Source organism: Alnus glutinosa, chromosome 1 (genome assembly GCF_958979055.1).
Source record: "Alnus glutinosa chromosome 1, dhAlnGlut1.1, whole genome shotgun sequence".
Taxonomy (NCBI): Eukaryota; Viridiplantae; Streptophyta; class Magnoliopsida; order Fagales; family Betulaceae; genus Alnus; species Alnus glutinosa.
The window spans coordinates 12,529,345-12,546,065 of record NC_084886.1 but is presented as its reverse complement, the minus strand read 5'-3'; the positions used below and the strand labels follow the sequence as shown (position 1 = coordinate 12,546,065).

General features: G+C 37.0%; 3 protein-coding genes and 1 non-coding gene across 9 annotated transcripts; 1 reads left to right on the top strand and 3 right to left on the bottom strand.

Annotated features, from left to right (window-relative positions):
* Positions 1–20: 20 nt before the first annotated feature.
* On the bottom strand, positions 21–7,988 carry LOC133873108 (probable folate-biopterin transporter 9, chloroplastic). 5 transcript variants are annotated; one of them, XR_009901109.1, is made up of 7 exons: positions 7,243–7,988; positions 6,978–7,091; positions 6,458–6,642; positions 3,010–3,549; positions 929–2,264; positions 545–777; positions 21–427 (listed from the first exon to the last, which is right to left on the bottom strand). XR_009901109.1 is itself a non-coding variant. In XM_062310848.1 (2 exons), the coding sequence occupies exons 1-2, from the start codon at positions 3,503–3,505 to the stop codon at positions 1,117–1,119; spliced, it is 1,644 nt and encodes a 547-aa protein (XP_062166832.1). In that variant the 5' UTR covers positions 3,506–3,721; the 3' UTR covers positions 829–1,116. The 5 variants fall into 5 exon arrangements, 1 of the variants encoding a protein (XP_062166832.1); XR_009901111.1 differs by lacking the exons at positions 6,458–6,642; positions 6,978–7,091; positions 7,243–7,988 and adding an exon at positions 3,728–3,826; XR_009901110.1 differs by lacking the exons at positions 6,458–6,642; positions 6,978–7,091; positions 7,243–7,988 and adding an exon at positions 3,678–3,769.
* LOC133871141 (predicted GPI-anchored protein 58) lies at positions 6,502–7,890 on the bottom strand. The gene is made up of 3 exons (XM_062308556.1): positions 7,243–7,890; positions 6,978–7,094; positions 6,502–6,642 (listed from the first exon to the last, which is right to left on the bottom strand). The coding sequence occupies exons 1-3, from the start codon at positions 7,888–7,890 to the stop codon at positions 6,502–6,504; spliced, it is 906 nt and encodes a 301-aa protein (XP_062164540.1).
* Positions 7,989–8,266: 278 nt separating the features above from the next.
* Positions 8,267–8,339, top strand: TRNAK-CUU (transfer RNA lysine (anticodon CUU)). The gene has a single exon. It is a non-coding gene; the product is annotated as a tRNA-Lys (tRNA).
* Positions 8,340–9,134: 795 nt separating this feature from the next.
* LOC133873092 (haloacid dehalogenase-like hydrolase domain-containing protein At2g33255) lies at positions 9,135–14,674 on the bottom strand. 2 transcript variants are annotated; one of them, XM_062310824.1, is made up of 5 exons: positions 14,173–14,674; positions 13,052–13,094; positions 12,289–12,346; positions 10,787–10,921; positions 9,135–9,669 (listed from the first exon to the last, which is right to left on the bottom strand). In XM_062310824.1, the coding sequence occupies exons 1-5, from the start codon at positions 14,591–14,593 to the stop codon at positions 9,505–9,507; spliced, it is 822 nt and encodes a 273-aa protein (XP_062166808.1). In that variant the 5' UTR covers positions 14,594–14,674; the 3' UTR covers positions 9,135–9,504. The 2 variants fall into 2 exon arrangements, with proteins under 2 accessions (XP_062166808.1, XP_062166800.1); XM_062310816.1 differs by having other exon boundaries at positions 12,289–12,349; positions 14,173–14,672.
* Positions 14,675–16,721: the final 2,047 nt, after the last annotated feature.

Below are 16,721 nucleotides of genomic sequence, written 5' to 3'. Positions count from 1 at the left end.
TTCCTGTGGTGAATAGGCGGTTTCTGATAGTTTAGCATGAAAAGATTTTCCATGCTAACCAAATACTTGAAGATGTTTTCAATCTCATTTTTGAATTTTCAGGGTCTTAATCAAAAGAATAAATCTATCTTCACACCTATTTTATCACACCCGCTTCACCCCTGCTGATGTGGCATGCGTCGAATGACCACATAAGAAAACAAAAACTTTCTACTTAAAACTAACACAACCTAAACAAAAACTCTTATCGACACCCAAGACTGCAACTGCTTGTCCTCTATTTCACTACATGGGAAAACTACCAAAATTGAAGAAAAGGCTATAGATTTGCACCGATGTCAAATAGATGCCTCTAAATTATTGTTGACTCATGACACTTGGACAGAGAATAGGATCCTCTCCATTTCACAGCGCTCACAATGAATACCTGTAGATTCAAATAAAAGTGTCAATCAGCCTTGCTCAAGAGTTGATTCTGTATGGTGACATCAACAACGTTGCAGTTTATAGATTGATAATCCATAATCAACTTCCTTTTGAATACCTTTTGCGCAGGACCTCCTCTCAAGGCACCATCACTGCAGTAAAGTTTAACCACCAAGTTCTGAACCATTTCAATTGTTGGTTTGGCCTTTATTTTATCAGTAAAAGCCACCAGTTTCATGCGTCGGAAGCGCATTCTGTGTACATCCATGCACACTCCAAAGAAATAGACGGCGCAATCTATATGCATCCGTATGAATGTGCACATAAAAGGAAAAATGATGACTTTGTGACCTGGGAAAGGGTAACAAATGAGGAACTCCTTGTGAGATTAGCTGCTCAGAAGTCAGAACTAAAAACTATATACATTTCTGAAACAGAAATTCCGATACAACAAAATAATTGCCTCTTTCAGGGGCCCCTTAAACATGGGGAAACATCTTACCTTTGTGATGGAAACAAGATAGTCAGAACTCAGAGGCAGTATCATGAGATGAATCCATGTACAAGGCTTCGGTTTAAGAGCATGAACACGATAAATGGAACTCGAGCAATCCTAGGCTTCCTTTCTTCTACCATGTTCTCTAAAAAAAAAAAAGATAGCAACTGTAGAACATTTTTGCTTCCTCACCTCTATGCCTCAGATTCTCTTTCACGCCGGTAAGCATAAAATGAACTAAAAACCACTCTTCCGACCCTTCTATTTCTTCGAGTTCTTTTACTCGCAGCTCTCTTCCTTTCCTCGTCAGCAACAGCTTGTGATGTGGGTATGCAATGAATCCATCCCAAAGGAAATAAAGCTGCAAGGAACTGCATCAAAATTCCCACAGGCAGCCCCGAGTAATCCCCAGATGTTATTCCAAGAAGAGAAGCCAATCCAACACCCAAAAAGCCACTTATTATCGATGACAAACACAGGGCTGATGCTAAGAAAGAAGTGAGAGATCCTTCACAACCCCGAGGACATAAACTCGCTAATAGCACCCAAAAAGGAAGGAGCTTAAACTGCGCAAGAGTTTCTGCTAAACCCGAAAAACAGAGAACAAACACCTCATTGGGCATCCCAAATTTAAGATTGATCTGTTTTACCAGAACAAGGTCAAGAAGAAGGGAAAAGGCATACAAAATCTGCACCGCACCAATCAGTTTCCTCATGGGAACTTTTTTCCAATGACGATCATAAAGTACAGTCATTGAAAGAAGCACCAACTGGCTAATAACTCGAGACATCCCAATGACTGAAGCATCAAGATGTAGATACTGTGTTTGATAGCAAAAGATAGAACCTGAAAGAATTGGGACAACAGCTATAGAAGCTACAATCCAAGCAAGGGGGCGGCAGATGCTCTCTTCACTAATAGCAGTTACAAGATCATAGAACTGTTTTCTGATACTTTCTGAGATAGATTTCCTGGCAAGACTGTAATTTGGCAGCTGTGTTAAACCAAGAGATTCCTCTCTTGTTGTCACCGAAATTCCCAGTTGAAGAGAAAGTAGAATTGCAAACACAAGAAACATGGTACTAGATGGCGTTTTCAGTAATAAGTATCCACCTATTAAGTTTCCTAGGATTCCACCAGCAGCTAAAGCCATGAATGAATAAGACTGAAGGCCCTTGATTCTGTGTTTTTGGCCATACTCTGCAACAAGAGCATCTTTTGCGACTTCTGTAATGGATGCTCCAAGGTTACTGAGAAGAACACAAGCCATAAGCGTTGGAAGCGCTTCACCAGCAACAGGGATCAGTGCTAATGGTCCCCAAGACAAGATCTGCAAAAGAACTGAAAAGTTTGGGATTCTATCAGTGTCGTCTATATGAGTTCCCTATTAACTGGATATAATGGGTTCGAGTCTAAGTTGAAGCTTAGCCTTGGTTTAACAAAAAAGGGTCAATTTGCATTGCTAGAGAATTCTCAGAAGATTACACGTAATTACTATCATCTGAAAAGAACATAGGATTCCGAGAATGGCATGCATAAGAATCCCAGAAATTTTGAGATATTAATATGATTTTCACTTATCCAAATTTAAATATGTTCAATCCGAGTTTCTTGATTCGACACATTGTATATGCCATTTACCACCATTTTTTTTAAGCTTAGACTAGCCTTTTACAACTCAAATGTAAAAGTCAAATTCACCCAAACAATTTTTTAATTGCAAGGAATCCATTTTTAGTCATCTTTACTTCCTATTCTCTATTGAAAGAATTTTGAACAAGGAAGCAGACAAATCGAATAAAAGAAAAGAAAAAAAGAGCTAATGATAAAACTCATAAACCACCACCACCACCTTGAGCTAGAAGAATTTGTCGAAAGAACACGGGAAGCATCAACAACATCAATTCACAATAAGAAGACACAACAAAATTAAAACTGATACATAAGGCAACAAATTTAGGAGCAGAACACAAATGAAAATTGGGGGAAAAAAAAGGCAAGGCAAATGAACATGATCTTGGAAATACATGTCTTAAATAGAACTAGAAATGAATAATGGAGACAAGGCAAATAGATGGTAACTAACCTCCAATGGAAACGTAAGGTATTCTTCGAGCGCCGCCAACATATAAAGCATCAGAAAACACTCCATACAGAGGCTTAGCCACCATAGGGAGGTTACCAGAATTCAGCACCAGCTGCAATGATGAAGGGCTCAAGTTAAGATTGTGGGCCATGTGAAAGCTAAGAGCCAGCCATGGGAAACACCTGAAACCCTGTACCCAATACCCAAGTCCACACAAAAGCAACATTTGCCGACTACCCGCTGGGGAAACGCCTCTTCTCTCCTCATATGCCCTCTGTTTCTTGCTTTTGTTCAGATATAATTGACTTGGGCTCACTGTGATGGGATTTCTGAAACGGGTTCCGGGTTTTGGGGGTTCGTTGATGATGTTGGAGTTCTGACGGCGGAAACAGAGGATGGGCTTGGAGTTGGAGAGAGATGGCATTGGTGGGGGGATATAGAACTTTGGCATCACTGTTGCAAATGGGTTTTGAGAAAAAATAGTTGGGTAAATCATGGTTTTGGGTATGCGGATTTAGAGTGAGAGCAAGACCGTAAAACCTGCTAATCAAGAAACAGATGGAACTGAGGTTCTTGTTTCTGATGTTTTTATGCAGTATCGAGTCTATAAATAAACAAAGACTTATGATATACTAAAGACAGACCATTAACGTGAGTTGCATACCCACCTGTGAATTGCTCAAAGGCAAAGAAAGAATATATTAAATTTAAGACTTACAGAGAAGAGAGAGATCTAGAAGAGTGTAGGAGAGGGTTTTGCAATCGGAAAGAAACTGCAAAACAAGAGGGGTGTTTTCCCTATATGTTTTGGGCCTGTCCCACTTTTTTGTTGTTTTCCTTGGGGAGGATTTTGGAGGCCCCGCCAGGCTGACAGGCGCCCCCACGCGCCCAATGTCGGAGGAGATTGGGACCAACAATCGACGGTAGGGGTCAATTTTTCCGTGATGATCAGGGAATGATAGTGACTACCATAGTAGACGTGTCTATTCGGTAGCCACGCGCGCAGTTTCTTCACGTTCGGGCCAGAAGAAGCGAGGGAAAGGTGACTGGAACCTGGACGTCGGCGAACCAAGCGCGTGGGGGTACTACATCTATTAGTACTAGGATTTAGAGTGAAGAGTTTGCGTAGGCAATGGTTGCCTATAAGGAATATTCTAAAGGCCGGCCTTTTTCCACCGTCGGTTTGTATATTTTAAGTTAGAACTGTTGGATTATTCGATAGCCATTAGCCGCCTCTTGCTGTTTCACGAATCACGAGCACTTGACTGTACATGATTCCATCAAGTAAGGGAGACGCAAAGTTAGTCCTTTGCATGCAAAACCCGACCTCTCTCGTTCGATCCGAAAACTTCGGTTCAGCCACGTTGCATTCACTCCATTTTTTCAGTATATTCATCTATCAATTTTTTATTTTTTATTTTTTTAAATAAATTAAACATGCCACGTCAGATCAGCTGAGTATACTAAAATAACAACACTCAGTTTAGTAAGTAACTAGTTCTATTAAGTTTTTTCATAAAAAATAAAATAAAATATTAGTTCTATTGAGTACTGATCATCTAAGCCTGTATAAGGATAGGAATGAGAAACTAATAAGAATATAGATTTGTAGGATTTTTGAAGAATTTTAGACTTTTTATGAGCAATTAGAGGCTAAGTTTCTCTCGACTCACAAACACAATATTTGATAATTTAGTTGATTGATTTCTTATTCCATAATAAAATACAATGAAAGAGTCTCACGAGAAACGGTCTTCAACGTGAACTAGAACTCAACTACTAATATAATTAAATCTATTCTTACCCACGGTTGACACTAAGAGTACGTCCTTCCCACACAAAACAATAAAACAACTAATGAACTGAATAACTAGAAAAATAATAAAACACTAATAAACTAAATAACCTAATAAATAATACTTCCTAACATGCTCACTATCTAACAATGACATACAACAATACATACAACACTTATTTAAACAAAAGCAAGCAGTGTTAGACAAGAGACTACAAGAGCATTCACATTCAGCTTAACAAATTTGTTCTCTATTTTAATTAAAAGTAAGCATTCACATCCCAATAAGCAAATTTGTTCTTTATTTTAACTAAAAGTTAGTAAAATATTATTATTTTAAAAGCATTTTTTTAATCTCAATTATTCTCGATCTCCTCTCAATAAAAAACAAATAAATCTTTAATAAACAATATTTAAATAGAATAGTACAAATAAATAACTAAAAAAAAAAACCAAATATAAGTGTTTTGAAAAAGTGGTTAGTTTAAATTTTTGGAAAAAAAAAAGTAAATAAAAATTAATTTTTTTAGCTAAAATAAAGAACAAAAAGTAATTTCTTTGTTGATGTACTTACAAAATAAAAATATTAATAATAATAAAAATAAAAACGTGAATTCGATTGTATAAATCAAATTACAATTAACCTATTAATTAACAACTCCTTTAGCTTTAAGCCGTGAGACTTGATTATAACACCAAAACTTTTGGTTCCAAGTGCAAATTAATGTTTGGGTAAAATTTATTTTTCAAATATTTTTTAAATACTGCTTTTTAGAATTTAAATTCTATTCAGATTTTATTCAACTTTTTTTTTTTAATTTTGTCTCAATTTTTTAACCCGTCAAAATATAATTTTAAAAAATAAATTATCTTGATGTTTGCAATTTTTCAAAAAATGGGACCAGCCATATATATCAATATTTTCCCAAGAGGAGGGTGCAATTTCTTTGCTTCCTCTCTTTTTTTTTTTTCTTTTTTTTTTTTCTGACGTAGGAAGTGAGCAGATCGTAAGTGTAGCATTACTCTAACACAAAGTCAACTATTAATTGGTCGCTATGAAAGCACATGTACACCTCTGTCGTTGCTTCTGATATGAAACTCAACCCTTTCTAAAAAGAATCCTCTTATAAACTTTCTTCAGGACGATGAAAAATTGACAAAAGTACACAGACAGACAGGAGGCTTGGGAGTTGACAAATTACTACACCATGCAATTCAGACGTCAGAAATGAAAATACACTCAATTTGTTCGATCGTTCCCAAATAGCAGCTAGCAGGAAAGCCTTCATTCATCTAAAATTCCGGAGACTGATTCCAATGAAGTACAATTCCATCTTCTTCACATCATCATGTTCTTCTACATTCAAAAGAAAAAAGGAAAATGGTCGATCCCAACCAAGTTGGAAAGACACAAGCCAACCAGATGATTGGTAATTCACCAACAACTATCAATCTGTAAGAATATTGAGACCCAAAAACAATGAGCACTCACTCCATCTGAACATGGGTGTTATCTAAGAAAAGATTTTGTACAAAGACGAAGACCTACAGAGTGACAAGTACTATAACTGGTGAGGGTTTGATCATCTAAAAGACGACTACTTATTTGAAGGAGGTAATACTAAAAGAATCGAACAAATAACAAAAAAAAACCTGAGAATGTTGAGAACTGCGACTGATGGATGTATCATCTCAATCTACATCAGTTTGTAGAAACAGTCTCTTCCAGCGAGAAGAATCTGATAGCCTTTGCCACAGGGGCACTTGAAATGGACGGTTAGGGCCTCTCCCACCTTCTCCACAAACACAGATTCCTCGATCTCTGGCCGAGACTCATCCTGCAACGAAAATGATTAGCACACAACACTACATAAATCACATCAAATTCTGTCGCTATATAAAAAGAAATAGAAAGAAAAAGACAAAAGAAAACTTATGTATGCTCTGGTTGGTGGTTGAGAAAATGTGGGAAATAGTCAAATAGATAAAAAGAAATTACCACCAAGAACAAGAACCGCGCGCATTTCTCGGCAACTGACCCGATTGCCGTAAAATTCTCATTTTCTCGAGACAAATTAAACGACATGAAAACACAGGTTTCCTTTCTTTTCTTCTTCATTTTCTCAAATTTTCTAGGCAGCCAAAAAGAGACATTGAACGAAAAAAAACAAACCTTCATTGCGGCATTAGCGTCTTTTTCTTCTGCATCTTCTTCGCCCGGTTCACGCGCGACTTCCCTACACCACTTGCTTATCTCTCTCATACAAGCCTTCATCCTTCTCAGCCTCTTCTAATACCCAAAATTATTTCCATTGCAACAAAAAGTGAAAAAGATTTACAATTCGAGATTAAAATAAAACCCATCAAATTCAAGAACCATTTTTACTAATCGAACCCTAAAAGAAAGTGAAATACAAATCCAAAAGTGAAGTATAAACCTTGGAATCGGGAGTCTGTTTCTTGGCCAAACCCACACTTACATCCCCAGAACTCGACGAACGTGAATAGGCCTTCGCCGGCGACGGAGAAGGGTCGGACACCGACCGACACAGAGACGGCGGCAGAGGTGGCAACCTAGTGTTCGAAGGCGGCGTTACCGGGATGATGCCAGTCCTCGCGTGCTCCGGAGAGTGATCAGGAGCGTTCGGGTTCGGGTTCTGGACCTGAAAAACTGAGGCATCGGCAAAAGGGGCCATCGGAGGGGAGACAAAAGCGGTGGCGGGGGCCGGGTCCGAAACGCAGCGGCGGAGAGGAGAATGGGGCTGGGCCGGAGGTGAGGGGCCGAGGGAGACCTTGGAGAAACCACGGAGGGTGAGGTCGTCTGGCTCGAAGAAGAGCCTCTTGGGATTGGGTTCGGAGTGGGAGGGGTCAGGGTGGAGTGGATCTTGGAAAGAGGAAGACGACGAGGGAGAGCGTCGTTTCAATATGGGGTTGGAGCCAGAGCAGCCGCAAGAGGTGCAGAGTTGGTGGTTGTTGAGGCGGAGCAAGGCGAAGGGCGGCTCCCCCGAGTCTTGGAGCTCCTCTGGTTTCAGTTGCATGAGTTCTTGATTGTTATTGTTATTGCTATTGCTACTGGGATCATTCATTTCCGACAATCTTTCTTTTTTTTCTTTCCCTCTGAGCTCTCGTGCTCTATCTTGGTTACCTAAGCTCAGGCCTCTCTTTTTCCAGAAAAAATGAGGGAAAATTCGAATTTTGGATTTTGAAGGGGCGTGGGGTACGTGGGTTTTTATATAAATGGGTTAGGCTGTACGGAGGCTTGGTGGGGATTTGGTCAATGGTCAACTCTAATATTTAAATGAATGATCTCTGATTTGTGTGGTGACGTGGACGCCATTTCAGTTAGCTGTACCCCAAAGAAATAGACTAGGTTTTTTTTTTTTTAAGAAAAAAAAAAAAAGAGAAACAGACTAGCCGTCACATTATCTAATATAAAAGTAATCTAAATGACCGAGCAAGCAAGCCCGTCTAGCTCAGTTGGTAGAGCGCAAGGCTCTTAACCTTGTGGTCGTGGGTTCGAGCCCCACGGTGGGCGTTTGCTCTCTTTTCTTGTTTTTTTCACTAAAATTATATAAAATAATAAAACAAAAAAATCTTTTAAGTTCAATTTTTTTTTAAGTTTTTGCCATATCTTTATTTTTTGATTGTTGAGCAGCACCTCAAGCATAAACTTTTATTGTACAATCATTTACGTTTCTATACATTTTTGGTCCATGGAAGCAGGAATTACTAATTACTAATTTGGAGCTAACACATAGTTCTCAGTCCTTTAATTGGCGTCAATTTTCATGTTGTTCATAAAGCTTCCCATGAGCGCGTTTTGGCTAATTCTTAGGCATCATCATGGGACTAAAATTTCCTACAAATTAATTTGTAAAAAATTTCGTACAATCCACACGTAAGATTGATATAGATCCTTTAACATGTGAAAAACACATGTTATTTAAATAACATGTGCTTCTTACATGCTTTTTTAATAGCATTAATAAAAAAAAAAATATGTGCTTCTCACATATTTAAAGAACACGTGTCCTCTTTATATGTAAATCGTAAAAAATTTCTCACAAACCAATTTGTAAAATATTCATGTCCATCACGAAGTATGTCTGAACCTTAACCGTAAATTGTTCCATATATATACTTCCAAACAGTTAAAATTTTAGCACGGTTTTCAAACAATTAAAAGTTTTCCTGTTTTATTTTTATCTTTTGTATCTCTTTTTTATTTTTATTTTTTATTTTTTCTTGCTTTAGCCTGAGCCTGACATTAGAACATGAAGCCCATTCCAACCCAAGTTACCAATGAGACCAGACCCTAAATACAACAGTCTTGCATCCAAGTGAACCACACCAAGATGGGCATTAACAATGTATTTGAAAGTGGTTCTAGCCACTACAAATATCGATTTGGTAATGTCCAGCAAATTTGCTTTCTATTAACTCCACCAGAACATAAAAGGTGAACTCATTAACTCAGATTTGGACTGAAGAACAAGCCTTTGTCTTTTTGCTTAGTAGTGGCTTTTCTTGATATCCTCTATGTTCTTCATCTTGACCCTTTTCGAGATCTTTCTGAGAACAAGCCATCCAAAAAGTATTCTAACCTACCTACGTCTTCCCTGCATAAAGCACAAACAAATGCTTCTCCTTTTTTTGAAGGGTCAAAGGCTCAAAGCCTTTGTGGTCAACAGGTTTGGAGATCATGGTGCTAGGTCGAAATGTTCTTCCAATAGAGAGTGAACTTCAGTAAGAGAAGACACCTTGAAATCTGGCTTAAAATTTACGGTAGCATAATCAGGGGAGTCATACCTCCCTGATTCATCAAGCAAGCATGTAAATGCTCCTGCTCGCTTCCCACAAACCACCTGTAAAAGTTGGGTATTAGCAACCAATTCCTGGCCTCCTCATTTAGGACAGTTAATAATTATTCATAGGAAGTTCTTTATAACCCAAGATATATTGAAAAATGAAAATACATAAAATACAAGCAAGCAAGCAAAATTTATAGCAACTCATCAATGTCAGAAGTATGTGCTGTGAGAAATCAGATGGTCGTAATTGCAATGATCTTATCTTTTTATATATAGATATCTAATTTGGGCCCATTTAATGTTTATTGTACCTCTTCAAATTGAATTGCATGCATACTACACACACGCAAACATGTACCAGTATAATTCTCATTGGCAAGCAAAAAAGTGAAAAAACAAAGGGAGAAAATTACTAAATTGGTCCTTGTAGTTTGACATTATAACAAATAAATTCATGTGGTTTCAAAATGAGTTTATAAATTCTTGGGATATGCCTGTGTAACAAAATGATCCCTCCATACTAATTCCAACTATTTTTCCAATAGAACCTTTGTGAAATTATAGTTTTATCCTCAAATGAAAAATAATTTTTTAAAAAAAAAAAAAACCCTTGGTTTGGGGGTGGCCCAATTAGGGTAGCCAACTGCCCCGAAAAACCGGCCAGTGCCCACCTCCAAAGTCAGCCAGAGGGGGTTGCCGAACTGCCCCCAAGGGTGATGAGGCAGGTTTGACCACCTCAAACCGGCCTCCTATGGTGGCTGAATTACCCTCAAATGGCTATGGGAGTAGTTCGGCCACCCCAGAACTGACTTTGGGCCCAGGCCCTTTTGACTACCCCCAAAACCGGTCAAATGGGGTGGCTGAATCACCCCTATATGCTAACCCCAAAACTTTTTTATTTTAGATTTTTATATTTTTTATTTGAAGGTAGATTTATAATTTCATAAGGTCTCAGTCAGAAAAATAGCTGAAATTTGTAGGGAGGGATCATTTTGTTACAAATCATAGCAGAAGAATTCATAAGCTCATTTTGAAATCACATAAATTTATTTGTTACAAGTTCAAACCATGGAGACCAATTTAGCAATTTTCTAAAAAATGAAAGCACTTTACAAAGCAACAAGAAGATAATTACAAAATTAATTCTGAGAGAGAGAGAGAGAGAACTCACATCATCCTTAAGGCTATCACCCACCATCATTACTTCATTTGGTAGAACTTCCCAAGCTGAACAGATATGTAGTAGGGGTGCTGGGTCTGGTTTGTAAGGACGGAATTCCCTGCTTAGTGCCGGAGAAAATGTCATCTGCATTAACACAAATATTACAAAGGATATTGAAGTGCACCACCCATAGGATAAACCTAATTGAGAAGGACGTGTGAAAAAAAAAAAAAAAAAAACCTCCCTTTGAGTAGGTGTGGGGGGAGGGAGAGAGAAATTTAGTTGACCAATAAAATTCAACACAACTCTCTTTGGGTAAGTAACACAGTTTTATCTCATCAAGAGCTATCAATAATAAATTAGCTTATCAAGATCATATATGCAAAAAAGAAAAAGAAAATGACAGATCGTGCATGGACAGACCTGTGTGAAGAGAATCTTGACAGACTAACATGTGCGAAATAGGGTAAGTTTGGAGCTTAGTTATCGAGAAGACAAATAGGTGGAAATAGAATCAGCATATAGAAATTAGCTTACTTAAGTGTGCAGCATGAAAGGAGTATGCTCATATCTGAACACAACACTATATCTCTATACGTGTCAAATGCTTTTCTCTTTTCTGTTAATATCCAATTCTTTTGTACCCTACTGCAGTATATTGATATTTGTACCCATTCAATTCCACTTTTGAAAGGTAAAAAGTGTTTTTGGGGGTGAGGGTCCACTGCTTTTCATTTATAATGAGTTTACAGCAACCCCAGGAGTGTTTATTTGACAAAATCGATTTCTGGATATTTGCCAATTTGATGTTTTTGCCATAATTGCTTTCCTAGGATAATCTAAGTTATGCCTCAAGCTTGTAAGAAATGGATCCTACATGTGGTTTAGATGTCTTGGAACTCAAAACTTCATGGTAGTCAACTTAATGCAAAAACAACCTTCTTCTGTCTTGCCGGAATTGACATCTGGGAGGTAAGTAGGTCAAAGGAGGCATTCAAGCTCAGGGAGACTAGAACAAGCACACATAAAAACTAAAGTGGCGTTTGATAACCCTTTTTAAGGGTTGTTTTTTGTGTTTTGGTTGAAAAAGTGTTTTGATGTGACATAAATCTGAACGGAGCTTTGAGTTTTTTGTGACTGTTTTGTGAAGAAAATTACTTATTAATGTTTTGACTTTTTTGAGTAAAAAGGAAAAAGGAAAAAGATAAAGGGTTGGCAAACAGACCCTAAAACTTCCCTTCCTTAAAATGAGATCAGAGTTAACAAGGGAGTATCAAGATTCTTTGTTCAGAAACTGTCTTGTTTACTGCAAAAACTGGTCAGCCTTACTGTACAAGCGGTTAACTACACAACAGACCACTAAGAATGCCAGACCTTCTATACCCCTTTTTTTCTTTTTCCCAAAAAAGGCACTTTCACATACACTTCATTGAGTCAGTTGTAGTGAGACATATGGAGAAAAAGAAGACGAGATTAATATAAACATTAGATTGCACACTTGGATAACTTACCCCAAACCTTTGATGAAACAAATCAACAGATGCCTTAACATTGCGCGTAATTAATCCCCTTCTGAAAATTAATAAAAACAGTTAATCAAACAAAATCACTGTAGCTTGAAAAAGGAAAACATAATTACAACATAGAACCTAATGTATATTGATTGCTACACTTAATAGACTCCATTAGTCACCACTAAACAAGCTTGGAAGAAGTTACATCCAGTTTAGGCAAAAAACATGCCAAAGCCATTAACTTTATTACTCATATACGCATTGAGCAGTACACTTCATATAAGTGTCTATTAGGTTGGTTTTGAAAAATGGAAAATTGGTATGACTACATGCATACAGTGCCTAATTATAATCTCCTTATGGACCTTATCAATTCCAGAAATGATGCAAAAAAGAAAATGTTAACAGAACTGATCCTTGAAAAATGACAGGTAGAACTAATGGGAAGGCAATTGGTCAAATTCATAACTCATCTGGGCCAAATATAATTTCAGCATTTTTAATTTAGAATGGCCAAATTGAACCGCATGCACTCAGGTAAATGTAAAATAATCCCAAAAAACATTGTCTAAAAAAAATCTTACTAGATACTGCACATGAAAATGGAATGCATAAAACGTAAACCCACACCCCAACCAAAATTTTGGCTGAGAAAAGTCACAAACTCAAGCAGACAATGATTAAATATTTATCTGCAGACACAGGATAATTGTAAACAACAAAAAGAACAGAGAAACGACTGACACTATGCTGAATTCACCTTATTTTCTTTGAATCAAGAAACCCACAAAGTTCTGCTGCACCTGCACCAGATTTGTTCAAAAATATTGTAAGTTATGCCAGTTACTCAGTTATCACATATGTTAAATATATCAGAGGTAAAAAAGAAAAAGGAGAGAGAGAGAGAGAGAGAGAGAGGGAGAGAGGGAGAGAGAGAGAGAGAGAGAGAGAGAGAACACCCAATAAAGCTTAATGAATCTATTTGTTAGTAAAAATTAATGACAATAATGTATAAAATTCAAAAACCCCATCATACACTTAATGCATACTTGCTGTAAAAACATATACTTCATCAATTCGAAACATCCATAGCTAGGGCTGCAAATAAACCAGTCTGTTAGACAACCTGCCCGATACCCACTCGTTTAAACTTAATTCATGACTGCAGAAACCCACTCGTAACCGTAGAAACCTGATCAATTATTAAGTAACACATACTCAGCTCGCTCAACGAAACTCGATTCGATTAAGACTCGCGAGTCTAGGTCGTATAAACTATAAAGCTCAACCCAACTCGCACGCTCGATTCAATTAAGGCCCGTGAGTCTAGCTCATATACACACATAATGTGTGTATAAACATATAGTAACTTAGTATTAACAAACATATTAAGTTATTAATTAACTTAGTATTAACACACAAGCTTGAACACACATTTCAAAGCTCGGCTCGAGTTCGAGCTCGAGCTCGATTATTAAAGTTCGACTCATAAACGAGCCAATCTTAAAATCTTAAAGTTTGGCTCCACTTGACTCCACTCGACTCGACTCGTTTACGGTCGGTAGCAAAGAGACCCATTTGACTGATATTATTAGAAAATAAATAAAGCAGAAATTGAATAAAACTTGAATTTGAGCCCAATCAATGTAAAAATGTGAAAAGCCCAAACATTACTTTCTAATCTTGCACTACATTTTGCAATCAAACAAACCCAATAATCTTACCAACAACAAAAAACTGAGTTGACAAATTTTGTCGTAAGGTTCTAATCATACTTTCCTATCATTTTCCTCCAGTTTCTCGGCACCCAAAAAGAAGGAAAACACAACCAACAGGAGCAAATAAAACCATATGATGTATATGAATGAAAAAATGGCTGACCGGGCATGATCTGGAGGCGATCAAGGCCCTGGCGCTCGTAATCGGCGATGGTCTCGTGGGCCTTGAGCTGCTTCTCGGGGCTCCAGTTCTCAATGTGGTGCAAGATGTCAATCCCGGACGGGTTCTCAGCCTTCATCCGCCGGAATTCGTCTTCGCCGAGCACGGCCTTGTACATTGCGGCGAAATCGATGGCGGGGACGGTTAGGGTTCCGTCCATGTCGAAGACGACGCCCCGAAGGCGAGCCTTGGGAGTGGTGAAATTGGCCATGTGGAATTGGCGTTTTGGGTGCAAGAAGAGGAGGGATTTGGATAAGGATGACAAGGGCATTGAGTATTTAATGGGTATGGGATTTCTGTGGGGATGGGGACAAATAGAGGAGATAGTGATAGTGGGTGTGTTGAGATTGGGTTTGAGGGACATTTAGCCTGAGGATAAACTGTGAGTTGCATCGTACTGGAAACATGTTTGGTTGGTGGGAAAAGGAGCGGAGGTATAATGTATTGGAAGGGAAAGAGCCTTACAAAAAAACAATAAAGTACAATTACCCTCCAAAGTTCTTTCAATTTTTTCAACCTTCCGCGTTTAAAAAAATTATTATTTAAATAATAATATAAAAAATTATTAATGTGATATAAAAAATTAAAAAAAAAAAATTAACTTTTTTTTCTGAGAAAAATGAAAAAAAATAAAGCGAAAAAGAGTTGTTTGCGACTTTTGTTACGAGAGTTACAGAATAGTTATTTTTCTGCTACAGTAACACTCATAAAGCAGCCGGACACATTATTATGACAGTGCGGACGTGATGTTGCTAGGGAGGGAATCTTGTTGGTACAGATTCAAATTTTTTTTTGAACATAATTGTACAGTTTGTTATTGTGGTATGATATAATTATTTTTCTTTTTTAATAGTTTAAAAAGTTTATGGGATTTCTATGTGGTATGTAATAATTACGTTAAATTGGCGACACGTGATGCTAACGTGTAGGGCTAACAGATTCTGTCAAAATTGTGGACGGAAAATCGACCCAGGGAGTAAAACGTAATTATTGCATACCACAGGGATCTCCCATTAACTTTTTAAACTATAAGGAGTGAAAAATAATTATGGTATACCACAGAAACCAACGGTGCAATTATCCTTTATTTTTTTAAAACTCAATGGAATTGAATTTAAAGGCCCCTAAGAAATGCCAAAAGAAACAATTTAATTTTTGTAGTGAAATTTTGTTAAAATATTTTATGAATTTTATTATCAATATTGATAAAACGGCGATATGTGCTATTTTTAATAAAAGATATATATATATATAATAAAATAAATAAATTGAAAAAAAAAAAAAAAAAAAAAAAAAAAAAAAAAGAGAAAAGAAAAAAAAGAAAGGGGTAGCTGCCGCCTCCCCTGCCCCCCAAATGCCCACCTTTGGGGTGGGTCACTGGCCAACCTTTTCCTTTTTTCTTTTTTCTTTTTCTCTTTTTTTCCTTTTTTTAAAAACAAAAATTAATAATTTTTTTTTTTATGTATACACATTTTTTTTAAGGATTACACGCGTCGTCATTTTATTGCCGCTGACATGGTACCTAATGGAATCCATCAATTGTTTTAACAGAATTTGACTTCAGTGACTAAATTTATTTATTTATTTATTTATTTTGCATATCCTAATGAAGCAAGAACCTCTGAATTCACTTTTATACGACAATTAACGATTTATAATTTAAGATAACCACGTTGACTCATTTTGTATTTATTCTTTTTTTCTTTTCTTTTTTTTCCAAATTATAGGCTGCGAAGGCACTTACTATGTGAGCTTTTTATATAAGTTGCTTATATTATTAATAATTTTGACGTATGTGTCAGGAAATATTCAAAACAGTTAATAGATGTGCTTATTTATTAATTACAAGCCCATCTATTCATATTAATTCTAAGAAAGACCAACTACGCAATCTACTGGATGACAAATGAAAGTTCAAGCTCATCCAAGAACAACGTGCAATAAGCCAGGAAGATATCAAATCCCAAGAGTATTTCGGAGACACCAAGACCTCGATATACCTGAGAATATTATAGGCGTGACAGTTTCACGATGCCAAAATTTGAGGGATTTCAGATATCACAGAATCATCTCTCCAAATCAGATAAGTGATTCCCTCTATATCCAGAGGGAACAGTTGACGTTTTCACTATAAATATGTACAAACCATCATGTATTCTCTAGTTAATATTATTATTATTTGAGAGTTGACATAAATTCTCTCAAAATACTAACTTAAGTATCGAGGTGGGACTAGTTGATACCTCCAACAAACTTATTTATAGATCTTTATTATTTTACAGGAAGGAAGAAGAACTTTAAAAAAGCTCATGCCACCGTACCGAAAACTATCTACAACAGTATGCAAATCTTCTTGTACGTATGCACAGTTATTTTGCCTTGCATGATCTAAGTGGTTCATTTAACAATGCTTTTTAAGAAGTTTTACCTTTAATTAGGAGACTATGGTGTGTGAGGGTGCACCATATTATGGAGTGATCACCCATCACATT

What these genes read in the sequence shown, in the direction of transcription:
- LOC133873108 (XM_062310848.1), bottom strand. Translation starts at nt 3,505, where the DNA reads ATGATTTACCCAACTATTTTTTCTCAAAACCCATTTGCAACAGTGATG. An exon ending in ACCTTACGTTTCCATTGGAG is followed by an intron (nt 2,265 to 3,009) that starts GTTAGTTACCAT and finishes CAAACTTTTCAG; the next exon opens with TTCTTTTGCAGATCTTGTCT.
- LOC133871141 (XM_062308556.1), bottom strand. Translation starts at nt 7,890, where the DNA reads ATGAATGATCCCAGTAGCAATAGCAATAACAATAACAATCAAGAACTC. An exon ending in AACAGACTCCCGATTCCAAG is followed by an intron (nt 7,095 to 7,242) that starts GTTTATACTTCA and finishes TTTGGGTATTAG; the next exon opens with AAGAGGCTGAGAAGGATGAA. An exon ending in ACGCTAATGCCGCAATGAAG is followed by an intron (nt 6,643 to 6,977) that starts GTTTGTTTTTTT and finishes TTTTCGTTGCAG; the next exon opens with GATGAGTCTCGGCCAGAGAT.
- LOC133873092 (XM_062310816.1), bottom strand. Translation starts at nt 14,593, where the DNA reads ATGTCCCTCAAACCCAATCTCAACACACCCACTATCACTATCTCCTCT. An exon ending in TCGCCTCCAGATCATGCCCG is followed by an intron (nt 13,095 to 14,172) that starts GTCAGCCATTTT and finishes AATCTGGTGCAG; the next exon opens with GTGCAGCAGAACTTTGTGGG. An exon ending in TGTTTCATCAAAGGTTTGGG is followed by an intron (nt 10,922 to 12,288) that starts GTAAGTTATCCA and finishes GTGTTAATGCAG; the next exon opens with ATGACATTTTCTCCGGCACT.